This window comes from Ranitomeya imitator, chromosome 6, assembly GCF_032444005.1.
Source record: "Ranitomeya imitator isolate aRanImi1 chromosome 6, aRanImi1.pri, whole genome shotgun sequence".
NCBI classification, from domain to species: Eukaryota; Metazoa; Chordata; class Amphibia; order Anura; family Dendrobatidae; genus Ranitomeya; species Ranitomeya imitator.
Window position 1 is genome coordinate 126,092,931 of NC_091287.1, and position 25,226 is coordinate 126,118,156.

Below are 25,226 nucleotides of genomic sequence, written 5' to 3' on the forward strand. Positions count from 1 at the left end.
GACTGATCCGGGTACATGAAAGAATGAATGGGGCCATGTATCGTGAGATTTTGAGTGCAAACCTCCTTCCATCAGCAAGGGCATTGAAGATGAAACGTGGATGGGTCTTTCAACATGACAATGATCCAAAGCACACCGCCAGGGCAGCGAAGGAGTGGCTTCGTAAGAGGCATTTCAAGGTCCTGGAGTGGCCTAGCCAGTCTCCAGATCTCAACCCTATAGAAAACCTTTGGAGGGAGTTGAAAGTCCGTGTTGCCAAGCGAAAAGCCAAAAACATCACTGCTCTAGAGGAGATCTGCATGGAGGAATGGGCCAACATACCAACAACAGTGTGGGGCAACCTTGTGAAGACTTACAGAAAACGTTTGACCTCTGTCATTGCCAACAAAGGATATATTACAAAGTATTGAGATGAAATTATGTTTCTGACCAAATACTTATTTTCCACCATAATATGCAAATAAAATGTTAAAAAAACAGACAATGTGATTTTCTGGATTTTTTTTTCTCAGTTTGTCTCCCATAGTTGAGGTCTACCTATGATGTAAATTACAGACGCCTCTCATCTTTTTAAGTGGTGGAACTTGCACTATTGCTGACTGACTAAATACTTTTTTGCCCCACTGTATATATACCTATTCTATGTGTACACATTTATTCTACCTATTCTACTGTAAGCTGTCAGTGTGATTTTACTGTACACCGCACTGAATTGCCGGCTTTTCTCTCTAACAGCGCTGCGTATTTCTCGCAAGTCACACTGCTTGTCCGTGTGTAATCCGTATTTTTCACGCTTCCATAGACTTTCATTGGCGTATTTCTTGCGCAGTACGGTGACAAACGCAGCATGCTGCGATTTTCTACGGCCGTACAAAGCCGTATAATACTGATCAGTAAAATACGGCAGATAGGAGCAGAGGCATAGAGAATAATTGTGCCGTATTTTTTGCGAGTTTTACGGACGTAGTTTCTGCGCTCTTACGTCCGTAAAACTCGCAAGTGTGAAGCCGGCCTAAGGCTGCCGTCACACTAGCAGTATTTGTAAGCCAAAACCAGGAGTGGAACAATTAGAGGAAAAGTATAATAGAAACATATGCACCAGGTCTGCATTTATCACCCACTCCTGATTTTGGCTTGCAAATGCTGATGTAAAATACTGATTCAGTCATTCATGATTCAGTCAGATAACATAGCAAAACGCTTCTGACGGATTTCATATAATGTGGTTCTTTAGCTAAAATGCAAAAGACCACTTATCTACATTCTCCGTAATTCAGGGAATCGTTTTATGATTCTCATAGAGACTCACAATGTAATTTCTCTCAGCGGTTATCTGCTAACTATGGTTTAACATTACCACCAAGCAGATGCCACCTTCACTTCTTATTACCGAAATCACTGAAATGTAAAATTATAATCAACGGTAGTTATTTTCTGCTACAAATACCAACAAATTAGTCCTTAAACCTGCCACTATATATTTAAATTATGGAAAACAAGTTTAAAAGAGAAAAGGTTTATTGCACCTCATTGTGTCCTTCATTTTGTGATATATACATGAGAAATATAAGGATAGTGACAAGGTGTGTATCATTTTTACCTCTGCAAATTAGTAGCAACAATGTGTACAAAGTCATCAAGATGTCATTGTTGTAAATCCTAAAGCGTTAATGTTTCTCTAAAATCCGTCAATTAAAGAGAACCTGTCATGTCCCAAAATGCTACTAACCTGCAGATATGGGGTTAATCCGCAAGATAATAGCGTTCTGAAGCCATGTCACCAGTGCACTGAAAGCTCTGCTGAACTTTCTTTCTCTGCCAGCTTTCAGTCATAGAGGTGCGGCCGGCGCGGCTTCAATCACTGCTCAGTACACGGTAAGCGGCGGCTGTACCCACGTCTCCACACTGACAGCCAGCTGTTCCCTGCCCGTAGTAAAATACCCGCAGCAGTCTTCTGCTCTTCCAGATGCCGCACAGGTCCCGTAACACCATCTTATGACTGTTGCTCCTGACTAACTGGAAGTCAGAGGTAACAATCACAAGTTTTCAGGTCGATGAGAGCCTTGTTCTACATCTCAGACTTAGGCCGGAGTCACACTAGTCTGTAATACGGACGAGTGTTATGTGATAAGAAATCGCATAGAACTCGGATCAATATTAATCTATGGGGCAGCTCCCATCATCCGTTTTTTTCTCGTCCGTATTACGCATGTGTGGCACCCCTAGGGGTATTTGCCACAAAAATAGTTACTGACAGTAAATGCAAATACTAAAATAGCAAGACTGCACTACCACCTCCGGCCAGAAGGGGGAGCTCCAGAGACTCCCCTTGATCCATTCTGGTCTGAGAGAAGAACTGGCAGTTGGGCTAAGGAGCTGAAAGTGAGAGGTCATACAGTTGAATCTCTAACAGCCCTGTGACTGTTACCAGGCCCAAACCCCCGGCCTGAGGAGAAGAGGGATAGAGAAAAAGGACATTGTGAGAACCGGGTAGCATTAATCACTACCCAGAACAGGCGCAAAGACGGATACCGGATCCGTGGCTGTATTCATTACATATAATACAGCAACCGGAAAAACGTGAGGTGATATCAGCTTCACTAGGGTCGGACGCAGCAACAGACACAGAGTTCAGCGGTACTCCTGGAGGGGGTAAGCCGATAAAAGGACTCGGGTTGCCCGTCGAACCAGGACCCGGAGGGGACAGATTGGGCCGGCAGCCAGTTCACATACAGCAGCAGGGCCACACAGATATTGCGTACAATAAGAGGCGAAGATCCCGGCAGGGTCAAAGTAACTCAGAGTTCCCATACAGACTCCGGTGACAGGACTGGTTGTAAATCCTTTTTTGTTAAAGTAAACTGGTTAAACGTTTCAGTGCCTCAGTCTTTCATTTGGACAATAGCCATCTATCCAGGATTGGGATCATCACCGCTGGGAGAACCTGCTGCTGATCAAGTAAGTGCCTGTTCCCTCACGATACCCTTTACACTGTGCATTGCCTGAGGCCACAGCACCGGGTCAAGCCACCCGTGACACCCCCCTCAAGAGACAGACCCCATTGGTCCGGTGCTGGGTACCCCGGTCTCTTGGGCGTCACACATGCGATTGAAATCGCAGCATGCTGCGATTGTCCGCGTATCTCAGCTGAGAAGCGCCAATGCAAGTCCCACTGCCCACATAGTAGTATATAGCACAGCACACATAGTAGTATACAGCACAGCCCGCATAGTAGTATACAGCACCGCCCACACAGTAGTATACAGCACCGCCCACACAGTAGTATAAGCACCATCCACACAGAAGTATACAGCACAGCCCACACAGTAGTATACAGCACAGCCCACACAGTAGTATACAGCACAGCCCGCATCTCTCCTTCTGGCAGTTCGGTGTCTTCAGCTCCAGCCTCCATTACCCAGCCGTTTGGAGCTGGAGCACTTACCACAAACCGCAAGGCTGCCTGTGAAGAACCGGCGAGTGACGTCAGCAGCATGATCATGTGACCTGATCACGCTGCTGGTGCTTCACTGATGCGGAAGTGCTGGCGGCGGTCAGGGCATAGATCAAGGGTACTAGCGTTTGAGGACGCTAGTACATCCTTGGGAACCGACACGCAGCACTTTCTCTGAGCCGGCTGTCAATTTGACAGACGGCTCAGAGAACGGAAGAATCTCAGTGTGGGGGTGGCAGAATTCCGCCGACAGGGAGCCTCCTCCTTGGACCGCCGCATCAGGCGGCCCGCTGGCGCCCCCCTGTCGGCTGCGCCCGGGCCACATGCCCCGGCTGCCCCCCCCCTGGATACGCCACTGCCTCCCAGTAGCATTTGGGTTTCAGTCACGTGGGTGGTGCAGGTTCAGTCACTACTCTTTGTATAGTGAGCAGCGGCTGTATCCTCACCACCAGCACTGACTGACAGCTGTACCTAATACATTTACAGCAGCCACTCTCTATAAACAGAGTGGTGACTGGACCTGTGCCAGTGCCACGCCTGTGACTGAAACCCAAACGCTACCGAATGGAATAAAGTTAATTTCCTCCCAACAGCTGGGGTCTAAGTGCCATTTTGTCAGGGACAACAGCCGGACGATCACACAGATCCCACCACTGCCACAAATCTGTCATGGATAACAGCCGAGAGATCACCCAAATGTGCGCCAATCTCCGCAAGGAGAAATGATACTTCTTGGATATCAGTCAGACGCCTCTCACACAGCCAAACCAGATCACCACTTTGCACTGACGAGGGGCAGTACCCCGAAACACAGTGTCTGCAAATTGAGATTCTGGTTTGGCTATTATCTTAACCCTGCTGTTCTGTTGGTCAAAAATGACCGACTTTGAACTTCAATATTCTTTAAAATATTCAAGATGCGGCTCTGAAACCCGTGGCCGACCGACCCATCCTCATTTAAGTCAATCAACCACAAGTTTCAGAACCGCATCTTGAACACCCCAAAAAATACCAAAGTTCAAAATAGGTCTCCCCAGACCGAACAGAACAGCAGGGTTAAGTCATGTGACAAGGCTCGTTAAAGGGTCAACATTGACTTGTAGGATTGCTACCTTCCAATAGGTGGCACTAGAGTTCTAGCTCTCTTCCTCTCTGAAGAGACAATTTGCAAAATTGAACAATCAAGAAATACATGTTATACTTTTGACAACACTTGCACGGAAATATCCAACATGCCAGATCGATATTTTGAACGTGACATTCATAAAATCGATTGATGCTTGAACGTTAATGATCAACAATCATCAAAATCATCCATTTTGTACAGCTTTTATCCAATGTGTTGGGTTGGGGGCTTTGAATTAGCTAAATTAGTGTTTATCCATTCGACTGATAGGAAAGTAATTGAGCCCACTTGGATAAAAGTCAATTTTGTTGGCCACTATTTACACAGGAATTGGTCACTTTCATGAGGTGCAGTTAGGCCAGGTTCATATTGAGTTAGTGCAGTCCATTCAATGCATGCGTTAAACGGACTGCGCAATGCAAGTGCCTTTTAAAGATCGCGTTATGTGATCAAACTAGCGCAGATGCTCCATCTGTGCTAGCGGTGACGGACCCAGAAACGCTGCAGACCGTGTCCGAGGGTCCATCTCAGAATGACGGCACATCGCTAACACATGACGATTATGACATGCGTTAGCGATGCACTACATAATGGCAGTCGATGGGTGCGCTAATGCATCCATTAAATAGTGTTAGTGCCGCTACGTAACGGATGCCGTCAGCGCATTGCCATTAACGCAATGTGAACTTAGCCTTAGTAGATCTCTGTCGCTCTATATGTAATTGGATTACTTGTTACTGCTTACATCCAGCCATTGCTGAAACTGGTAAAAACACCCCCTATCCCGCTGATTTGATACTGCTGACCTTTCCAGCTATCAATAATATAGTAGTAGAAAAACCCTTTATTCTATTCATTTTGAAGCAGCTCTGAGTTCATTTTTGTGTTGCTGCCTTAGGGTTTTTTTTTTAATGGCACCATTTATTTTATCATGTGATGCACTGGAAAGCGGGAACAAAATTCCAAGTGCGTTCAAATCACAAAAAAGTGCAAGTTCACAATTGTTTTTGGTGTATTTTATTTACCGTGTTCATTATATGGTAAAACTGACCAAGCAATACGATTCCCCATGTCAGTACTTGTATGCAGATACCAAACATGCATAGTTTTATTTTTTTAAATGGTGAAAAAAAAATTGGAAATTCATAAAAAAACAATTCTTGTATCACCATAACGTTTTCATTTTTCAGGATATGGGGATGTATGAGGGTTTCTGTTTTGGGCCCTGAGCAGACGTTTTCACTGATTCCAATTTGGGGTAGATACAATGATTGGATCGCCTCTTATTGCAATGTTGCTTCTGCCCCCAAAAAATGTAATTCTGGCATTTCAATATTTTTTCTCATTACACTGTTAAATGATCGGATTAATTTATTTTATATTTTGATAGATAGTACTTTTAAGAAAGCAGCAATGCCAAAAATGCAAAATGGGGGTGATTTCAATAGTTTTTTTTTCATATTTAACATTTTTTTTTTAACTTCTTACTGTATTTAATAATCCGCTTAGGGGACTTGAAGCTGCGATAAATCTGATCACTTGTGCTGTACATAGCAGAGCATCAGCACAAGAGGATCGTAATGACAGGCATGGGGATCGTCACCATTATGTCCTATGTAGGTAAGGCGTTATATAGGGAAGAGTGTCGGGCCTTTTATTTTTTCATTTGTTGATAAATAAAACGGATTATAGCAGGATTCAAAAAAAGGACATATGCATGACTTACTGATGACATATGAACGACACTATGAATGAAAAATAGATTGTCCTTTTATGGATGAAAACCTGACAATTTTTCATATACTCATCTGAACTCTGCCTTAAGCCTCATTCAGATATCCGCATTGCATATGTTTTTCACGGATACAAAATGTAGCCATTATAATCTATGGTGCTGTTCACACATCCTTATTTTTTCATGGACGGTGTGTCTGTGCAAAACTCTTGGAGACATGTCTGTTTTTTTCTGGTATCATGAATGAAAAGAGCTAATACAGTGTGCAGTCCGTGTGCTGGGAGAAGCTTTGCAATTTGTTTATCCATACGTAAAAAACACTGATGGTAAAAACTAACCAAACATTGATGCCACATGGATCCAAAATACCGATGACACCAATATTTGTTTGTTACATACGTGAAAAACTCTTGACGTCTGATTGACCGCATTTTTAGCTGCTTGTCGGACACTAAGGCCGGAGTCACACACAACGTATAAAAATACGGTCCGTTTTTTACGGACCAAATACGCAGAAATGTTCCCTGAACAGTGATCCGTATGTCATCCGTAGGCAAGGTGTGGCTGCGTATTTTGCGTATGTAAACCTCCGTATGGCATCCGTACAGCGAGATTTTCTCGCCGGCTCGCAAAATGGACATAGAATGGATCCATGGGCTCAAATATTCGTGAAAACATACCGTATATACACTCTCATATTTCATACAGAGCTAGATAGCAGAAAAGCCGGTAATTCAATTGCTGGCTTTTGCTATCTCCTTCTCAAACCCGACATGATATGAGACATGGTTTACATACAGTAAACCATTTCATATCCCTTATATTTTTACATATTCCTCACTATTAATGTTAGTAGTGTGTATGTGCAAAATTTGGGAGCTCTAGGTGTTAAAATAAAGGGTTAAATCATGGAAAAAACTGGCGTGGGCTCCAGCGCAATTTTCTCCGCCAGAGTGGGAAAGCCGGTGACTGAGGGCAGATATTAATAGCCTAGAGAGGGACCATGGTTATTGCCCCCCCCCCCCCTGGCTAAAAACATCTGCCCCCAGCCACCCCAGAAAAGGCACATCTGTAAGATGCGCCTATTCTGGCACTTGGCCACTCTCTTCCCACTCCCGTGTAGCGGTGGCATATGGGGTAATAAAGGGTTAATGTCACCTTGCTAATGTAAGGTGACATTATGCCTGGTTAATAATGGAGAGATGTCAATAAGACACGTATCCATTATTAATCCAATAGTAATAAAGGGTTAAATAAACACACATTATGAATAAAGTATTTTAAAGAAAAAAAAATAAACACATGGGATTTTAATATCTTTATTGTACTCTCAAGCCAACTGACGACCCTCGATCTTAGTCACTACTGTTGGGATACTCAGCCGGACAATTTGAATATCGTGCAAGGACATAAGAATTGCTGATGCTCCCTTATTTACACTGCTCAAAATGAGCCACGTCAAAATTGTAGTTACTATTAACCAAACTGTCATTTTTCCTGCTTAAATGATAAATATAGCTCCAAAATGTGCATTAGTGTTATGTCACTATAGCAGAGGACTTCCTATACCTGTTTAGGTGCAGATATGCCCTGCAAACAAGGGGGCACTTTTACCTTTAAATAATACAAGTGGTCCCCAGGGGATATTATCACACATAGGAGTTTTACCATTGTTTATCAATGTGGTAATTGGCCACACAGTTTACACAAGTGAAACAAATTTATATTACACGTGTTAGATATAAAAACCACACAGCCAATTACCGCATCATAAAACCACCACAAATCATAGTAGAACCACATGAAGTTTTCTACATAAACAAAAAACTATATTTTATAATTGCAGAGCGAAATATATAAAACACAGCAAGAGCAAAGCCTTCAACACTCCCCAAATATTAGTTCTGAAGGATTGAAATGGGTTCAGAACTAGTGCTCAAGACCATGACTAAGACTATCTAGTCGAAACGCGTCAGTCCTGTATCCCCTGGAATTCCTATTGGTGTATCCAACATGTTTTTATAACAAGTACAGAATAAACATGTGTGTCCGTGTGACCCACATGGCCATTTTTTTCGGAAGTACAGATGACGATACGTACACAGATGACATGTCTGTGTGACATGTACCGGAATAGAATGCAGAACAGAGATGAAAGATTTGTATGTGTTAAAGATGTGAAAAAATAGAGATAGATATCAGATAAATAGATGATAGATATCTGTGAGATATATAATTTGTGCCTTGTATGTGTAGCTTACTGTACATGCATTAACCTAATAAATAAGAGAAAAAAATAACATAGGGTATCCCCCCATTTTTTGGTAGCCAGCAAAGGTAAAGCAGACAGCTATGAGCTGATATTTTCAGGCTGGGACGGTCCTTGGTTATTGGGCCCTTCTCAGCCTAAAAATAATAGCCTGCTTAAACAAATGGAAATCTGAAAAATTTAAAGAGAGAAATAAAAACAAGACAATGTCCCTCGTTCACCAATTTATTATAAAGAAAGTTTCCAGGCAGGTCCGATGTAGTCCAGCGTTTCCCATGATGTTCCTCAAATTTGTCAACCAAAGTCTCATTCTGAAACTCCATAGGCTTTAGCAGCAGCAAGTCCTGGCTCACACTTCTGATTCCCGTGCGACCCGATGACTCTGATGAGTGGTGGTGACATCGGTAACATTACTGCTCTTCATGGTCGCCGGGTCTCGTGGAGTACAGAGTGAGCTGGGAGAGGCTGCTACTAAAGCCTATGGCGCCTCAGAACGAGGAAGTTGTGGGAAGCACTGGACTACATCGGAACTTTTTTTTTTATATAATAAATTGGTGAACGAGGGACAGTGTCTTCTTTTTACTTCTCTCTTTTTATGTTTTTCAGGCTTCCGTTTGTGGACTACGTCACATTCCCTGGGCTACGTTTGACCTGCATTTTTTTTTAATGAATTGGTGAACCAGGTAAACTGTCCGGTAGTGTTTATTTAAATATTTTTTTTATTTGTGTATGAGTTTTTATGCTTTTGGATTACTGAGTTAGTAATGGGGTCGTCTGATAGACGCCTCTCTATTACTTGACATGAAAAAAACGCTCGGCACTTCTGGACGCGAAGGTGCACAAGTAGAATCCTGATCAGATAGTGGGATGAAAAAGATACTTAGCACTCATTAAATACATTCAACAGGATTATTTTATTAAATGTGAAATATCCACTGCTTAGACATAGAGCGATTTAATGAGCGGTGGATGCCGCAGACTCTCCATCAGCGTTGTCGTTTGCAGTCTCTTAGTATCCACAGGATGTCCGCGGTCTGACAGCTATTTAATACTGATGAAGGTCTTGTTGACTGAAACGTCTTATTCTTTTCTGGATAATCCACATTTAATGAATTACTCCTGTTGAATGTATTTAATGAGTGCCAAGTATCTTTTTCATACCTCTCTATTATGAACACCAGGGCTTGATGCTGGATGTGTTTTTGGACAATTCACAGCTGACATGAATCTTTAACCCCTTTCTGCCATTAGACGTACTATTGCGTCCATGTGGGGTGGGCTTTACTTCCCAAGGACGCAATAGTACGTCATATGCGATCGGCAGCGCTCACGGGGGGAGCGCCGCCGATCGCGGCCGGGTGTCAGCTGCCTATCGCAGCTGACATCCGGCACTATGTGCCAGGAGCGGTCAAAGACCGCCCCCGGCACATTAACCCCCGGCACACCGCGATCAAAGATGATCGCGATGTGCCGGCGGTGCAGGGAAGCACCGCGCAGGGAGGGGGCTCCCTGCGGGCTTCCCTGAGCCCCCCGCAGCAACGCGATGTGATCGCGTTGCTGCGAGGGTCTTACCTCCCTCCCTCCCTGCTCCAGGCCCGGATCCAAGATGGCCACGGATCCGGGTCCTGCAGGGAGGGAGGTGGCTTCACAGAGCCTGCTCAGAGCAGGCACTGTGAAGCAGCCTGCACTCCTATCAGATCGGTGATCTGACAGAGTGCTGTGCAAACTGTCAGATCACCGATCTGTGATGTCCCTCCCTGGGACAAAGTAAAAAAGTTAAAAAAAATTTTTTCAAATGTGTAAAAAAAAAATAAAAAAAAATATTCCAAAATAATGAAAAAAAAAAAAATAATATTATTCCCATAAATACATTTCTTTATCTAAATAAAAAAAACAAAACAATAAAAGTACACATATTTAGTATCGCCGCGTCCGTAACGGCCCGACCTATAAAACTGGCCCACTGGTTAACCCCTTCAGTAAACACCGTAAGAAAAAAAAAAAAAAACGAGGCAAAAAACAACGCTTTATTATCATACAGCCAAACAAAAAGTGGAATAACACGCGATCAAAAAGATGGATATAAATAACCATGGTACCGCTGAAAGCGTCATCTTGTCCCGCAAAAAACGAGCCGCCATACAGCATCATCAGCAAAAACATAAAAAAGTTATAGTCCTGAGAATAAAGCGATGCAAAAATAATTATTTTTTCCGTAAAATAGTTTTTATCGTATAAAAGCGCCAAAACATAAAAAAATGATATAAATGAGGTGTCGCTGTAATCGTACTGACCCGAAGAATAAAACTGCTTTATCAATTTTACCAAATGCGGAACGGTATAAACGCCTCCCCCAAAAGAAATTCATGAATAGCTGTTTTTTGGTCATTCTTCCTCACAAAAATCGGAATAAAAAGCGATCAAAAAATGTCACGTGCCTGAAAATGTTACCAATAAAATCGTCAACTCGTCCCGCAAAAAACAAGACCTCACATGACTCTGTGGACCAAAATATGGAAAAATTATAGCTCTCAAAATGTGGTAACGCAAAAAATATTTTTTGCAATAAAAAGCGTCTTTCAGTGTGTGACGGCTGCCAATCATAAAAATCCGCTAAAAAACCCGCTATAAAAGTAAATCAAACCCCCCTTCATCACCCCCTTAGTTAGGGAAAAATTAAAAAAATGTATTTATATCCATTTTCCCGTTAGGGCTAGGGTTAGGGCTAGGGTTAGGGCTAGGGTTAGGGTTGGGGCTAGGGCTAGGGTTAGGGTTAGGGTTGGGGCTACAGTTAGGGTTGGGGCTACAGTTAGGGTTGGGGCTAAAGTTAGGGTTAGGGTTTAGATTACATTTACAGTTGGGAATAGGGTTGGGATTAGGGGTGTGTCAGGGTTAGGGGTGTGGTTAGGGTTACCGTTGGAATTAGGGTTAGGGGTGTGTTTGGATTAGGGCTTCAGTTATAATTGGAGGGTTTCCACTGTTTAGGCACATCAGGGGCTCTCCAAACACGACATGGCGTCCGATCTCAATTCCAGCCAATTTTGCGTTGAAAAAGTAAAACAGTGGTTCCCCCCCAACATATGGGGTATCAGCGTACTCAGGACAAATAGGACAACAACTTTTGGGGTCCAATTTCTCCTGTTACCCTTGGGAAAAAACAAACTAGGGGCTAAAAAATAATTTTTGTGGGAAAAAAAAAAGATTTTTTATTTTCACGGCTCTGCGTTATAAACTGTAGTGAAACACTTGGGGGTTCAAAGTTCTCCCAACACATCTAGATGAGTTCCCTGGGGGGTCTAGTTTCCAATATGGGGTCACTTGTGGGGGGTTTCTACTGTTTAGGTACATTAGGGGCTCTGCAAACGCAATGTGACGCCTGCAGACTATTCCATCTAAGTCTGCATTCCAAATGGCACTCCTTCCCTTCCGAGCCCTCCCATGCACCCAAACGGTGGTTCCCTCCACATATGGGGTATCAGCGTACTCAGGACAAATTGGACAACAACTTTTGGGGTCGAATTTCTCCTCTTACCCTCGGGAAAATACAAAACTGGGGGCTAAAAAATAATTTTTGTGGGAAAAAATATTTGTTTTATTTTTACGGCTCTGCATTATAAACTTCTGTGAAGCCCTTGGTGGGTCAAAGCGCTCACCACACATCTAGATAAGTTCCTTAGGGGGTCTACTTTCCAAAATGGTGTCACTTGTGGGGGGTTTCTACTGTTTAGGTACATTAGGGGCTCTGCAAACGCAATGTGACACCTGCAGACCATTCCATCTAAGTCTGCATTCCAAATGGAGCTCCTTCCCTTCCGAGCCCTCCCATGCGCCCAAACAGTGGTTCCCCCCCACTTATGGGGTATCAGCGCACTCACGACAAATTGGACAACAAATTTTGGGGTCCAATTTCTCCTGTTACCCTCGGGAAAATACAAAACTGGGGGCTAAAAAATAATTTTTGTGGGAAAAAATGTTTGTTTTATTTTTACGGCTCTGCATTATAAACTTCTGTGAAGCCCTTGGTGGGTCAAAGCGCTCACCACACATCTAGATAAGTTCCTTAGGGGGTCTACTTTCCAAAATGGTGTCACTTGTGGGGGGTTTCAATGTTTAGGCACATCAGTGGCTCTCCAAACGCAACATGGCGTCCCATCTCAATTCCTGTCAATTTTGCATTGAAAAGTCAAACGGCGCTCCTTCCCTTCCGAGATCTCCCATGCGCCCAAACAGTGGTTTACCCCCACATATGGGGTATCAGCGTACTCAGGACAAATTGTACAACAACTTTTGCGGTCCAATTTCTTCTCTTACCCTTGGGAAAATAAAAAATTGGGGGCGAAAAGATAATTTTTGTGAAAAAATATGATTTTTTATTTTTACGGTTCTGCATTATAAAGTTCTGTGAAGCACTTGGTGGGTCAAAGTGCTCACCACACCTCTAGATAAGTTCCTTAGGGGGTCTACTTTCCAAAATGTTGTCCCTTGTGGGGGGTTTCAATGTTTAGGCACATCAGGGGCTCTCCAAACGCAACATGGTGTCCCATCTCGATTCCAGTCAATTTTGCATTGAAAAGTCAAATGGCGCTCCTTCGCTTCCGAGCTCTGTCATGCGCCCAAACAGTGGTTTACCCCCACATATGGGGTATCGGTGTACTCAGGACAAATTGTACAACAACTTTTGCGGTCCATTTTCTCCTGTTACCCTTGGTAAAATAAAACAAATTGGAGCTGAATTAAATTTTTTGTGAAAAAAAGTTAAATGTTCATTTTTATTTAAACATTCCAAAAATTCCTGTGAAGCACCAGAAGGGTTAATAAACTTCTTGAATATGGTTTTGAGCACCATGAGGGGTGCAGTTTTTAAAATGGTGTCACACTTGGGTATTTTCTATCATATAGACCCCTCAAAATGACTTCAAATGAGATGTGGTCCCTAAAAAAAAATGGTGTTGTAAAAATGAGAAATTGCTGGTCAACTTTTAACCCTTATAACTCCCTAACAAAAAAAAATTTTGGTTCCAAAATTGTGCTGATGTAAAGTAAACATGTGGGAAATGTTACTTATTAAGTACTTTGTGGGACATATATCTGTGATTTAATTGCATAAAAATTCAAAGTTGGAAAATTGCGAAATTTTCATAATTTTCGCCAAATTTCCATTTTTTTCACAAATAAACGCAAGTACTATCAAAGAATTTTTACCATTGTCATGAAGTACAATATGTCACGAGAAAACAATGTCAGAATCACTGGAATCCATTGAAGCGTTCCAGAGTTATAACCTCATAAAGGGACAGTGGTCAGAATTGTAAAAATTGGCCCGGTCATTAACGTGCAAACCACCCTTGGGGGTAAAGGGGTTAAGGACATATTACAGCCAAGATGCTTATATGTTGTGAGGAAATTTTCCACCGAATCTCCATACTTATCTGTTCTTGAGTTTCCCCCAAAAATAGTTACCACTAATGTGAATGCTACCCATGCAGCCTTTTCCTTGTCCTGCAATAAACTGAGAAACCCCTTATCTTCAAGAAGATAAATGCTTCCTTTATCTTTGCTTCACTCAAACTTGTAAATTTATCAAATAGATACTTGAATGCTTTAGTATTTTTATACATTGCCTTTACAAAGTTTTTCATTAGGTCAAACTTGATATGCAATGGTGGTAACAAAATCTTATGTGGATCATCAAGTGCTGGATGCAGGACATTTGTATCCCTTGGCTTTCATGTGGACTGCGAAACTAACAGGAATTGAAGGTAGCTCATTGCCATTATGCAGCAAGACGGCTTTTAAGCTTGTTTTGGACGAATCGATGATGAGCCTCCATTCCTCTGGATTATGACTTATCTTCAGAGCTTTCAATAAACTGTTGATGTTGTTGCATGACACAAGATTGCCCTTCATGAAGAAGTATTGGATAAGATCTTTATCATGATTGCAGAACAAGAAAATCCTAACATCGCCCACTAGGAGATTCCACTGCTGTAGCCTGGAACCTAAAGGTACCTTTACATTGAACAACTTTCCAACGAGAACGACAGCGATCCGTGACGTTGCAGCGTCCTGGATAGCGATCTCGTTGTGTTTGACACGCAGCAGCAATCAGGATCCTGCTGTGACATCGCTGGTCGTCGCTGAAAGTCTGGAACTTTATTTGGTCGTCAGGTCGGCGTGATTCGTCATGTTTGACAGCAAAAGCAACGATGCCTGCAATGGTTTTCAATGGAGCGAACAACCAGCGAGAACGATAAGTACGTCACTGGATCGCTCCTGCATCGTTCTGCTGTTGCCGGTGTTGGACGTCTCCTAGCGACCTAAACAGCGACGCTGCAGCGATCGACTTGTTGTCTATATCGCTACAGCATCGCTAAATGTGAAGGTACCTTAAGAGGTCAGCCTTAAGGTACCTTCACACTAAGCGAGGTCGCTAGCGAGATCGCTGCTGAGTCACAAGTTTTGTGACGCAACAGCGACCTCAGTAGCGATCTCGTTATGTTTGACACGTAGCAGCGACCAGGCCCCTGCTGTGAGATCGCTGGTCGTGTCGGAATGGCCTGGACCTTTTTTTGATCGTTGAGGTCCCGCTGGGTAGCACACATCGCTGTGTTTGACACCTTACCAACGACCTCGTTGACGACTCAGACACCGACACATAGGCGTGCATTTGCGTTGCCTTTTCCGCACCCCTCCGCTCCGATTGGTGGTCACTACTGCGTTCTGATTGGCGGTCATGCCTTCAACAGAAGGCGACATAGTAGCGCTTCCATCCTTTGTTCCTGACCGCGTGGTGGTTTGCAGATCGTTGTAGAGTTCTCCGGCCTGCGACTCCTCTTCGATTTATCTATTCTTCAACGGTTCTTCTGACACCTATATTTTGTTCACGGTAGGTATCGTTTGGGGTCTCAAATGCGTTTTCATTTTTCCTTAATTTATTTGGCAAGGCCGCCACCAATCAGAACGCAGTAGCGAACACCAATCGGAACTGAATGGGCGCGAAAAAGGCAACGCAAATGCACACCTGTGTGACTACGTCACACAGGACGTCCCTCATCGAGGTCTGAATCGTCATAATAGCTGCCATGTGACAGGGTCACAACGACCAACGACATCGTTGTACAGGTCGCTACAGGTCGCCGCATCGCTGCTGCATCGTTGGGAAGATCTCACTGTTTGACATCTCACCAGCGACCACATAGCGACGCAGCAACGATCCCTGACAGGTCGTATCGTTGTCAGGATCGCTTTAGCGTCGCTAAGTGTGACGGGCCCTTACTCTTGGGCAGATCCAAATCTCAACCAAGATCGTTCAGTTAACTCTGTGTTATAACGAGTGGTTCAGTTGAGGTTGCTGACAGAAAGACTGTTTTGCGAGAGGAAGATGCTTCATGACACCAAGAACCCTCTTCTTTCTCAATTGAAAATGTTTTTGGTGCTTTTGGAACCGGCAATTTTTTTTGTGGTACTGAGCGTATTGCTGATAAAATCTTTGGATAATGTAAAGTCCACTGCTTTTTCCTTGAAACTCTTTTCCTAATGGGGAGAACCATGCAGAAATATCAATTGGTAGTGTGATCTGTAACGGACTGGATGGTGGAACCGTGATGCTGAGATCTGAGGAGAGCCTGGAGGTGCCTCCTCAGATCTTGACCTCAGATACATGGCGGTTGACAATACCATAATTCGAGGAGGGTCGAGGGAGGTGTGATCAAGTGTGACAGCAGGACTGAGCTCAGGTGCATGGCAGCTGACCCCCAAGAGACAGGAGGCCGGAATGGCCAGGAATGGTAGATTTGGCAATTACTGGCTGGCAGAACTGGTTTAGTGACTCACACGACAGGCACACAGGCAGACTGGTATACAGGCAGGCAGCTGGTCACGGCTTGATTGCTCACCCTAAGATGACAGAATACTGAAGGCTCAACAGATTAAATAGATGTTGTAATAGACTAGTTACTAACAATGCAATAATAATAACAATAATAATCTTTATTTTTATATAGCGCTAACATATTCCGCAGCACTTTACAGGTTGCACACATTATCATCACTGTCCCCGATGGGGCTCACAATCTAGAATCCCTATCAGTATGTCTTTGGAGTGTGGGAGGAAACCGGAGTGCCTGGAGGAAACCCACGCAAACACGGAGAGATAATGATGATGAAATAATAAAGACAAAATTTTTCTATAAGCCTGCATGAAAGGTGTCATAAGTAAATACAACCTCCTCTGCATCTTGAAAATTAGAGCCAATCACCAAGTTAAAGCATCATATTCGTTTTCAGCACCACAAAATTAGTTCAACTGTTTTCATCTTTGAACCAATTTAGCTGTAGAACAGTGTAATCAGAATCAATTACGTATTTTTTTCTTTAAACAGCATAGTGTGATCGCACATCAGAGGAGAGTGAAATGGTGTCACCCGATTCCCCCCCGATACCTCCGGTGTCTCTGCATCCCCCTGTGAAGTCCCCCGGGCTGCCGGCGTCTACTTCCAGGAAGAAAATGGCGGGAGCATGCGCAGTGCTCCCGCCGAGATCTGGCGGCCGGCAACAATAGGAAATTTTTCCTATTGGTTCATTTTGAGCACTGTGATAGACCTTATTGCAGTGACCCCCCAAAAAATGTGTAAATCAACCCCCCTTTATCACCCCCTTAGATAGGTTAAAATAAAAAATGTATTTATTTCCATTAGGGTTGGAGCTAAAGTTAGGGTTGGGGCTAGGGTTGGGCTAAAGTTAGGTTTGGGGATAGGTTTAGGGTTGGGCTAAAGTTAGGGTTGGGCTAGGGTTATGATTGGGATTAGGGGTGTGTTATGGTTGTGGTTAGGGTTATGGTTGGGATTAGGGGTGTGTTGGGGTTAGGGTTGGAGTTAGAATTGGGGAGTTCCACTGTTTAGGTACATTAGGGGGTTTCCAAACGTGACATGGCACCACCATTGATTCCAGCCTATTTTGCGTTCAAAAAGTAAAACGGTGCTCCCTCCATTCTGAGCTCTGCCATGTACCCAAACAGTAGCTTTCTCCCACATGTGGGGTATTGGCATACTCAGGAGAAATTGCACAACAACATTTTGTGGTCCATTTTCTCCTGATACCCTTGTGAAAATAAAAAAAAAAATTGGTTCCAAAGTAAATTTTTTATGAATAAAGTAAAATGTTCATTTTTTGCTTCCACATTGCTTTAGCTCTTGTGAAGCACTTGAAGGGTTAATAAACTTCTTGAATGTGGTTTTGCGCACCTTGAGGGGTGCAGTTTTTAGAATGGTGTCACTTTTAGGTATTTTGTGTAATATTGACCCCCCAATCGGTGACTCTAAAGGTACTGTCACACTAGACGATATCGCTAGCGATCCGTGACGTTGCAGCGTCCTCGCTAGCGATATCGTCCAGTGTGACAGGCAGCAGCGATCAGGCCCCTGCTGTGCTGTCGCTGGTCGGTGAAGAAAGTCCAGAACTTTATTTCGTCGCTGGACTCCCCGCAGACATCGCTGAATCGGCGTGTGTGACACCGATTCAGCGATGTCTTTGCTGGTAACCAGGGTAAACATCGGGTAACTAAGCGCAGGGCCGCGCTTAGTAACCCGATGTTTACCCTGGTTACCATCCTAAAAGTAAAAAAAAACAAACAGTACATACTTACCTACAGCCGTCTGTCCTCCAGCGCTGTGCTCTGCTCTCCTCCTGCTCTGGCTGTGAGCGTCGGTCAGCCAGAAAGCAGAGCGGTGACGTCACCGCTCTGCTTTCTGGCTGCCCAGCGCTCACAGCCAGACCAGAGAAGCAGAGCGCCGAGGACAGACAGCGGAAGGTAAGTATGTAGCGTTTGTTTTTTTACTTTTTAGGATGGTAACCAGGGTAAACATCGGGTTACTAAGCGCGGCCCTGCGCTTAGTTACCCGATGTTTACCCTGGTTACCGGGGACCTCGGGATCGTTGGTCGCTGGAGAGCTGTCTGTGTGACAGCTCTCCAGCGACCAAACAGCGACGCTGCAGCGATCCGGATCGTTGTCGGTATCGCTGCAGCGTCGCTATGTGTGACGGTACCTTTAAGGAAATTGTTAAGTTAATGCTTGGCTCTGTTATTGTTATGCAAGGCATTTCTAAACACAATTAACATAGGATGAAGTGTCTTAAGGTACCGTCACACATAGCGACGCTGCAGCGATACCGACAACGATCCGGATCGCTGCAGCGTCGCTGTTTGGTCGCTGGAGAGCTGTCACACAGACAGCTCTCCAGCGACCAACGATCCCGAGGTCCCCGGTAACCAGGGTAAACATCGGGTAACTAAGCGCAGGGCCGCGCTTAGTAACCCGATGTTTACCCTGGTTACCATCCTAAAAAGTAAAAAAACAAACGCTACATACTTACCTTCCGCTGTCTGTCCTCGGCGCTCTGCTTCTCTGGTCTGGCTGTGAGCGCCGGGCAGCCAGAAAGCAGAGCGATGACGTCACCGCTCTGCTTTCCGGCTGACCGACGCTCACAGCCAGAGCAGGAGGAGTGCAGAGCACAGCGCTGGAGGACAGAGAGCGGTAGGTAAATATGTAGTGTTTGTTTTTTTACTTTTAGGATGGTAACCAGGGTAAACATCGGGTTACTAAGCGCGGCCCTGCGCTTAGTTACCCGATGTTTACCCTGGTTACCAGCAAAGACATCGCTGAATCGGTGTCACACACGCCGATTCAGCGATGTCTACGGGGAGTCCAGCGACGAAATAAAGTTCTGGACTTTCTTCCCCGACCAGCGATCTCCCAGCAGGGGCCTGATCGCTGCTGCCTGTCACACTGGACGATATCGCTAGCGAGGACGCTGCAACGTCACGGATCGCTAGCGATATCGTCTAGTGTGACAGTACCTTTAGTTCTGACAGTCACATGCCTCATTAGAACCCACAATCAATCAAAATTTAGATAAGGAGAAGACTTCAGAGGGAGGGGGGAGAGGAGAAGGGTAAAGAAGGAAAGGAAGAAAAAAGACAGCTATTCGCATATATCATCTGCAACGCATATTGGTTTGAAATATTCTTGGCAATAGCTTGGCTTAATTGCCTTTGTTAGGGCCTTGTGCGGCCGGGATTCTTATGTTTATTGTAAAATGTCTGTTTGTTATGTGAGAAAATTCAATAAAAACGTTTGAAATATATTGACTCCCCAAACTAACTGCAAATGTGAGGTGGTCTCTAAAGAATGGTTTTGTAAATTTTGTTGAAAAATGATAAATCGCTGGTCAACTTTTAACCTTTATAACGTCCTATCAAAAAAAAATTATGTGTCCAAAATTGTGCTGATGTAAAGTTGACATGTGGGAAATGTTATTTATTAATAATTTTGTGTGACACCACTCTCTGCTTTAAGGGTACAAGAGTTAAAAATGTTAAAATTGCAAAGCTTTTAAATTTTTTGCCAATTTTTTTTTCCACAAATAAATGCAAGTTATATCGAAGACATTTTACCATTAACATGAAGTACAATATGCCACGAATAAACAATCTCAGAAAAAGTGGGATACATTGAAGAGTTCTAGAGCTATAACCTCATAAATTAACAGTGGTCAGAATTGTAAAAATTGGTTTGGTCATTAAGTACAAAATTGGCTCTGTCACTAAGGAGTTAACCTGTATACAGAGAACTGGACTTACACAGGGACCCTAAGGCTGGGGCCATGGAATCAACTGCTGTTTGGTGGCGTTAACTGGCGAGAAGAATAGTCAGAACCATGAGGTACGGGAAGGTATAAGGTCGTCAGGCAGGAGAAATGTCAGTAAACAGGAATATCCACTAAGACCCATGATCTGTGGTGCACACAACACCATAGCTAGGTATAAAGTTATAACTGGCAGTGAGTACAGATTCTCAGGGGTATAAATAATGCGCGGACCCCACCCAGGGCTGACAGCAGGAAGAAAGGCAAACTAAGAATGATTTTACCCCAAAGCTTGTAGACTGGCAAGAGCAACAAGTCTTAGGAGTGAAATAGAGCTACTAAAAAGTCACTGAGAGTCAACTGACGATCGAAGCAGGAATAGAAGGGACAAGCACTGGCACAGATGTCATACTACAAGAATTCGGAGTGAGTTTGAAATGGCGTAAGATGAAGAACCCCTAAAGCCACAAACACCAAAAGTCATCTTTATGACGAAGAAGGTTCCATGGGATCACTGTGGAGACAAGTGTGTGTTTGCCTTGCACAACAGATTTGGACCAGGAAATAAGGAAAGATCTGTTCGTGTCTGAGGCCGTGTGGAGTGGTGGCAGCACCCAAACTGGAACTGAAGGATTACTGTCTCCGATGTCGAGTGGACAGAGGAACCTGAACACAAAACTGAGAAAATTGATGAGACTGATTATCACTGCGGAATATTGATTAGTTCCATCTGGACTTGTTCCTAGTTTGGGGTCCATCAAATACGTTGTTTTCTAGTTGCACCTCAACTACCACATATGAATATGTACAGTATATATAGCTTGCTACATCCTTCTTAAAAGGTCTCAAATACTGATAGAATGGTACAGTAGTGGGGGATTTTCTAGAAAGCCATAAAGTGGTGGTATATGGCCAGCATTCTTCTGTCATCAGATTAGCTACTGGAAGGAGCCCAAATACTGTATTTAGTACAGGGCTCCCTACACTGTAAAGTCAGTCAATCTCAGCGGGATCAGCCAATGGTCTAATGTTTATGGCGGCCCCCCAACTCTCCTCTGACAGACGCTGTTGATGTATATTAAAGGTTCAATGCTTTTGCTGTTAGAAGATAAGCCACTTCCTCAGTTGGATGACAGACGCTTTCTCCTCTCTCCCCTTTGAAAGCACATGAACCTTTGGCAGAACTGCACGGTATGGAGGAGTGGGAATAGATATAAGATAAATGATTGTTCGGTTGACAACCATCAACTGTGCATGGGGATCTTTAGTGTTTTCCCTTAGGTAAGACACTGCACACTTGCCAACTCTACTAGAACATCTGGGAGCGATGCAACATCAAAAAAAGCACCAAAAGCTTATCGTGGGAACGTAGTCTAAGTCACCAGAAAGGAAACTTGTAGAAGGCATCTTCCATGGAGAAGGCAAGGAATAGGTGTGTGGTCTGCAAAAGTGGGATTGGATTCCAATGAAAACAGTCCAGATACTGCAACTCATGGATTATATCAGGTGATCAGCTGTGACATCACAACATTCTTAGGTAGGCCGCTGTGATGTCATCTAACATTTGGAGTTGGCGAGTCCACATACTTTTCTTACACAGCGGACTTCTGTTGGTGACTCTGCTATGGCATGAGTGACAGAAGCTTAGGAAGAAATAGCTTTTAATTAATTGCTTTAGGATATAAATAGGAAATTCACAAAAAAATACTAATCTGCTGCAAGTGAGTTCACTCTAAAGGTCCCCATGCACATTAAAGTCATCAAGGACCATCGATCCGACTGTGATGCTAAGTCAATACTCATGGACAAGCCATGAGGTGGGGAATACAAATAGTCCAAGGTCAAAAGCCAGGAAGATACATCAAAGACAAACGGATAGTCAGAGGCAAAGTCCGGGGTCAGGTAACTAAAATCAGAGTGCATCAAAAGCAAAATGGGTAAAAAAAATGAATAATCAAAAGGCAATTCCAAGGTCTGACAACAAATATTAGAGAATCAGACTACAGAGCAAACACGACAGAGGAAGGCTACAAGTCGCAAAGTTCTGTTCATTGCTGACAGCTAAATAGCCAAGTAGTCACCCTGAACCAGACTCTCCAGGCAGGGGATGTTGGCGGAGAAAAGGATCCGCAATGAGTACAAACACCTCATCCTTTGTTCCCAGGGATGAGGGGCTGGCGGATGAGTCTGGCGGCAGCTTACTTCACTCCCCCCATACAGAATACGGCTGTGTATAGAGCAATCGGCTGAGACAGATATCTATGTATGAGGCACCTACACATAAAAATTGCAATATGACTCCTGATTTTTTCAAATCAGGAGAGTGAAAATATTAAAATTGTGACGTAGCCAATGTTATCGTGTGTTCTTGCCCTTCCTGAACTAAAGGCATCAATGGCTGTATCAGTTCTAGAGAATGTGCAGAGGCATCAGCCAGGAAGGCATGACCAGGATCCCACCTGCACCCTCTTAGTAACATAGTAACATAGTTAGTAAGGCCGAAAAAAGACATTTGTCCATCCAGTTCAGCCTATATTCCATCACAATAAATCCCCAGATCTACGTCCTTCTACGGAACCTAATAATTGTATGATACAATATTGTTCTGCTCCAGGAAGACATCCAGGCCTCTCTTGAACCCCTCCTTGAATCCTTCCTCTTATCCCTGGAAAGACCATATTCTGGGGAGGGGAAACATACTGACTGAGAAGAGGTTTACCAGCAGTGGAGGACAACCCCTGTCATTTATAGCAGTGTGGTATAACCTAGGCGGATGCAGCACAGGTGACCACCGCTCAGCAGCACAACACCCAGGACTGACACATGCCGGCTCTGCACCAATCACCGACCTCGTCTCATCCTGCAACCCGAATTACAGAAACACGCCAGGATTGGTCAGACTCGCTGCGCCCGCCGATTGGTTATTAGTGGTGATGTGGGCGGGGTATTCTTAGCCAGGGAAGTGTATTGCACAGCTGCCGTGTATTGCCTAACAGCTTCCGGTGTGGTCGGTAGTCAGCCGGTAAGCCGGGCACGTTACCGCCGCGCTGTCTCCTGGGTACGCGGCTACAGCGGGTGACACATGTCGGTCCTTCACCTGCTCGTGGAGTAACGTGTGCTGAGACCGCCCAGGTGACTGCCCGTAGTAGAGAAGCCTTCCGGTCCTGAATGTGCGGAGTTCGCTCAGCAGAGGGGGAGACCCCCGGACTGTGCTAGGTGACGGGGCTATGTCTGCTGCAGAGGCTGGAGCGGCGGTAGCGGCGGACAGGTGTGCGACATCGGGCTGGAAGAGAAGTGACGGATCTCCTGCCCGGGGAGGAGGAAGTGTGCTGCCCGCCGGCGGCTCTGCTGTCACGGTGAGAGCTGTCCCGACATACCCGCGACATACTGTACACGATATGTGTGGCATCAGCGCCTGCAAACTGGTGTACAAGGTCCCAGAACCCGGCAGCTCATCTGTGGGGAGTGGGTGACCGTGAGTTCAGTGATTGGGCCCCCCATCCTTCCTCCATAGATCAGCGACTGGGGTCCCCCACATCCTTCCTCGAACAGCGACTGGGGTCCCTCCCCCCATCCTTCCTCCCTAGAGATCAGCGACTGGGGTCCCCCCCCATCCTTCCTCCCTAGAGATCAGCGACTGGGGTCCCCCCCCATCCTTCCTCCCTAGAGATCAGCGACTGGGGTCCCCCCCCATCCTTCCTCCCTAGAGATCAGCGACTGGGGTCCCCCCCCATCCTTCCTCCCTAGAGATCAGCGACTGGGGTCCCCCCCCATCCTTCCTCCCTAGAGATCAGCGACTGGGGTCCCCCCCCATCCTTCCTCCCTAGAGATCAGCGACTGGGGTCCCCCCCCATCCTTCCTCCCTAGAGATCAGCGACTGGGGTCCCCCCCCATCCTTCCTCCCTAGAGATCAGCGACTGGGGTCCCCCCCCATCCTTCCTCCCTAGAGATCAGCGACTGGGGTCCCCCCCCATCCTTCCTCCCTAGAGATCAGCGACTGGGGTCCCCCCCCATCCTTCCTCCCTAGAGATCAGCGACTGGGGTCCCCCCCCATCCTTCCTCCCTAGAGATCAGCGACTGGGGTCCCCCCCCATCCTTCCTCCCTAGAGATCAGCGACTGGGGTCCCCCCCCATCCTTCCTCCCTAGAGATCAGCGACTGGGGTCCCCCCCCATCCTTCCTCCCTAGAGATCAGCGACTGGGGTCCCCCCCCATCCTTCCTCCCTAGAGATCAGCGACTGGGGTCCCCCCCCATCCTTCCTCCCTAGAGATCAGCGACTGGGGTCCCCCCCCATCCTTCCTCCCTAGAGATCAGCGACTGGGGTCCCCCCCCATCCTTCCTCCCTAGAGATCAGCGACTGGGGTCCCCCCCCATCCTTCCTCCCTAGAGATCAGCGACTGGGGTCCCCCCCCATCCTTCCTCCCTAGAGATCAGCGACTGGGGTCCCCCCCCATCCTTCCTCCCTAGAGATCAGCGACTGGGGTCCCCCCCCATCCTTCCTCCCTAGAGATCAGCGACTGGGGTCCCCCCCCATCCTTCCTCCCTAGAGATCAGCGACTGGGGTCCCCCCCCATCCTTCCTCCCTAGAGATCAGCGACTGGGGTCCCCCCCCATCCTTCCTCCCTAGAGATCAGCGACTGGGGTCCCCCCCCATCCTTCCTCCCTAGAGATCAGCGACTGGGGTCCCCCCCCATCCTTCCTCCCTAGAGATCAGCGACTGGGGTCCCCCCCCATCCTTCCTCCCTAGAGATCAGCGACTGGGGTCCCCCCCCATCCTTCCTCCCTAGAGATCAGCGACTGGGGTCCCCCCCCATCCTTCCTCCCTAGAGATCAGCGACTGGGGTCCCCCCCCATCCTTCCTCCCTAGAGATCAGCGACTGGGGTCCCCCCCCATCCTTCCTCCCTAGAGATCAGCGACTGGGGTCCCCCCCCATCCTTCCTCCCTAGAGATCAGCGACTGGGGTCCCCCCCCATCCTTCCTCCCTAGAGATCAGCGACT

The 25,226-nt window shown here is 45.5% G+C and overlaps 1 protein-coding gene across 3 annotated transcripts in view; it reads left to right on the plus strand.

Moving 5' to 3' along the window:
* The window catches only part of ATP2C1 (ATPase secretory pathway Ca2+ transporting 1), a 227,215-nt gene that overhangs the window by 47,994 nt on the left and 153,995 nt on the right, over positions 1–25,226 (plus strand). Inside the window, exon 1 of one of the 3 annotated variants that reach the window (XM_069730071.1) lies at positions 23,154–23,583. The exons of 1 other annotated variant lie outside the window; for it this stretch is intronic. In XM_069730071.1, the coding sequence (XP_069586172.1) occupies positions 23,455–23,583 (129 nt within the window). In that variant the 5' untranslated portion in view covers positions 23,154–23,454. Of the gene's footprint in view, positions 1–23,153; positions 23,584–25,226 lie in introns of those variants that run through there. One more of the 3 variants, XM_069730070.1, reaches the window with a different exon arrangement.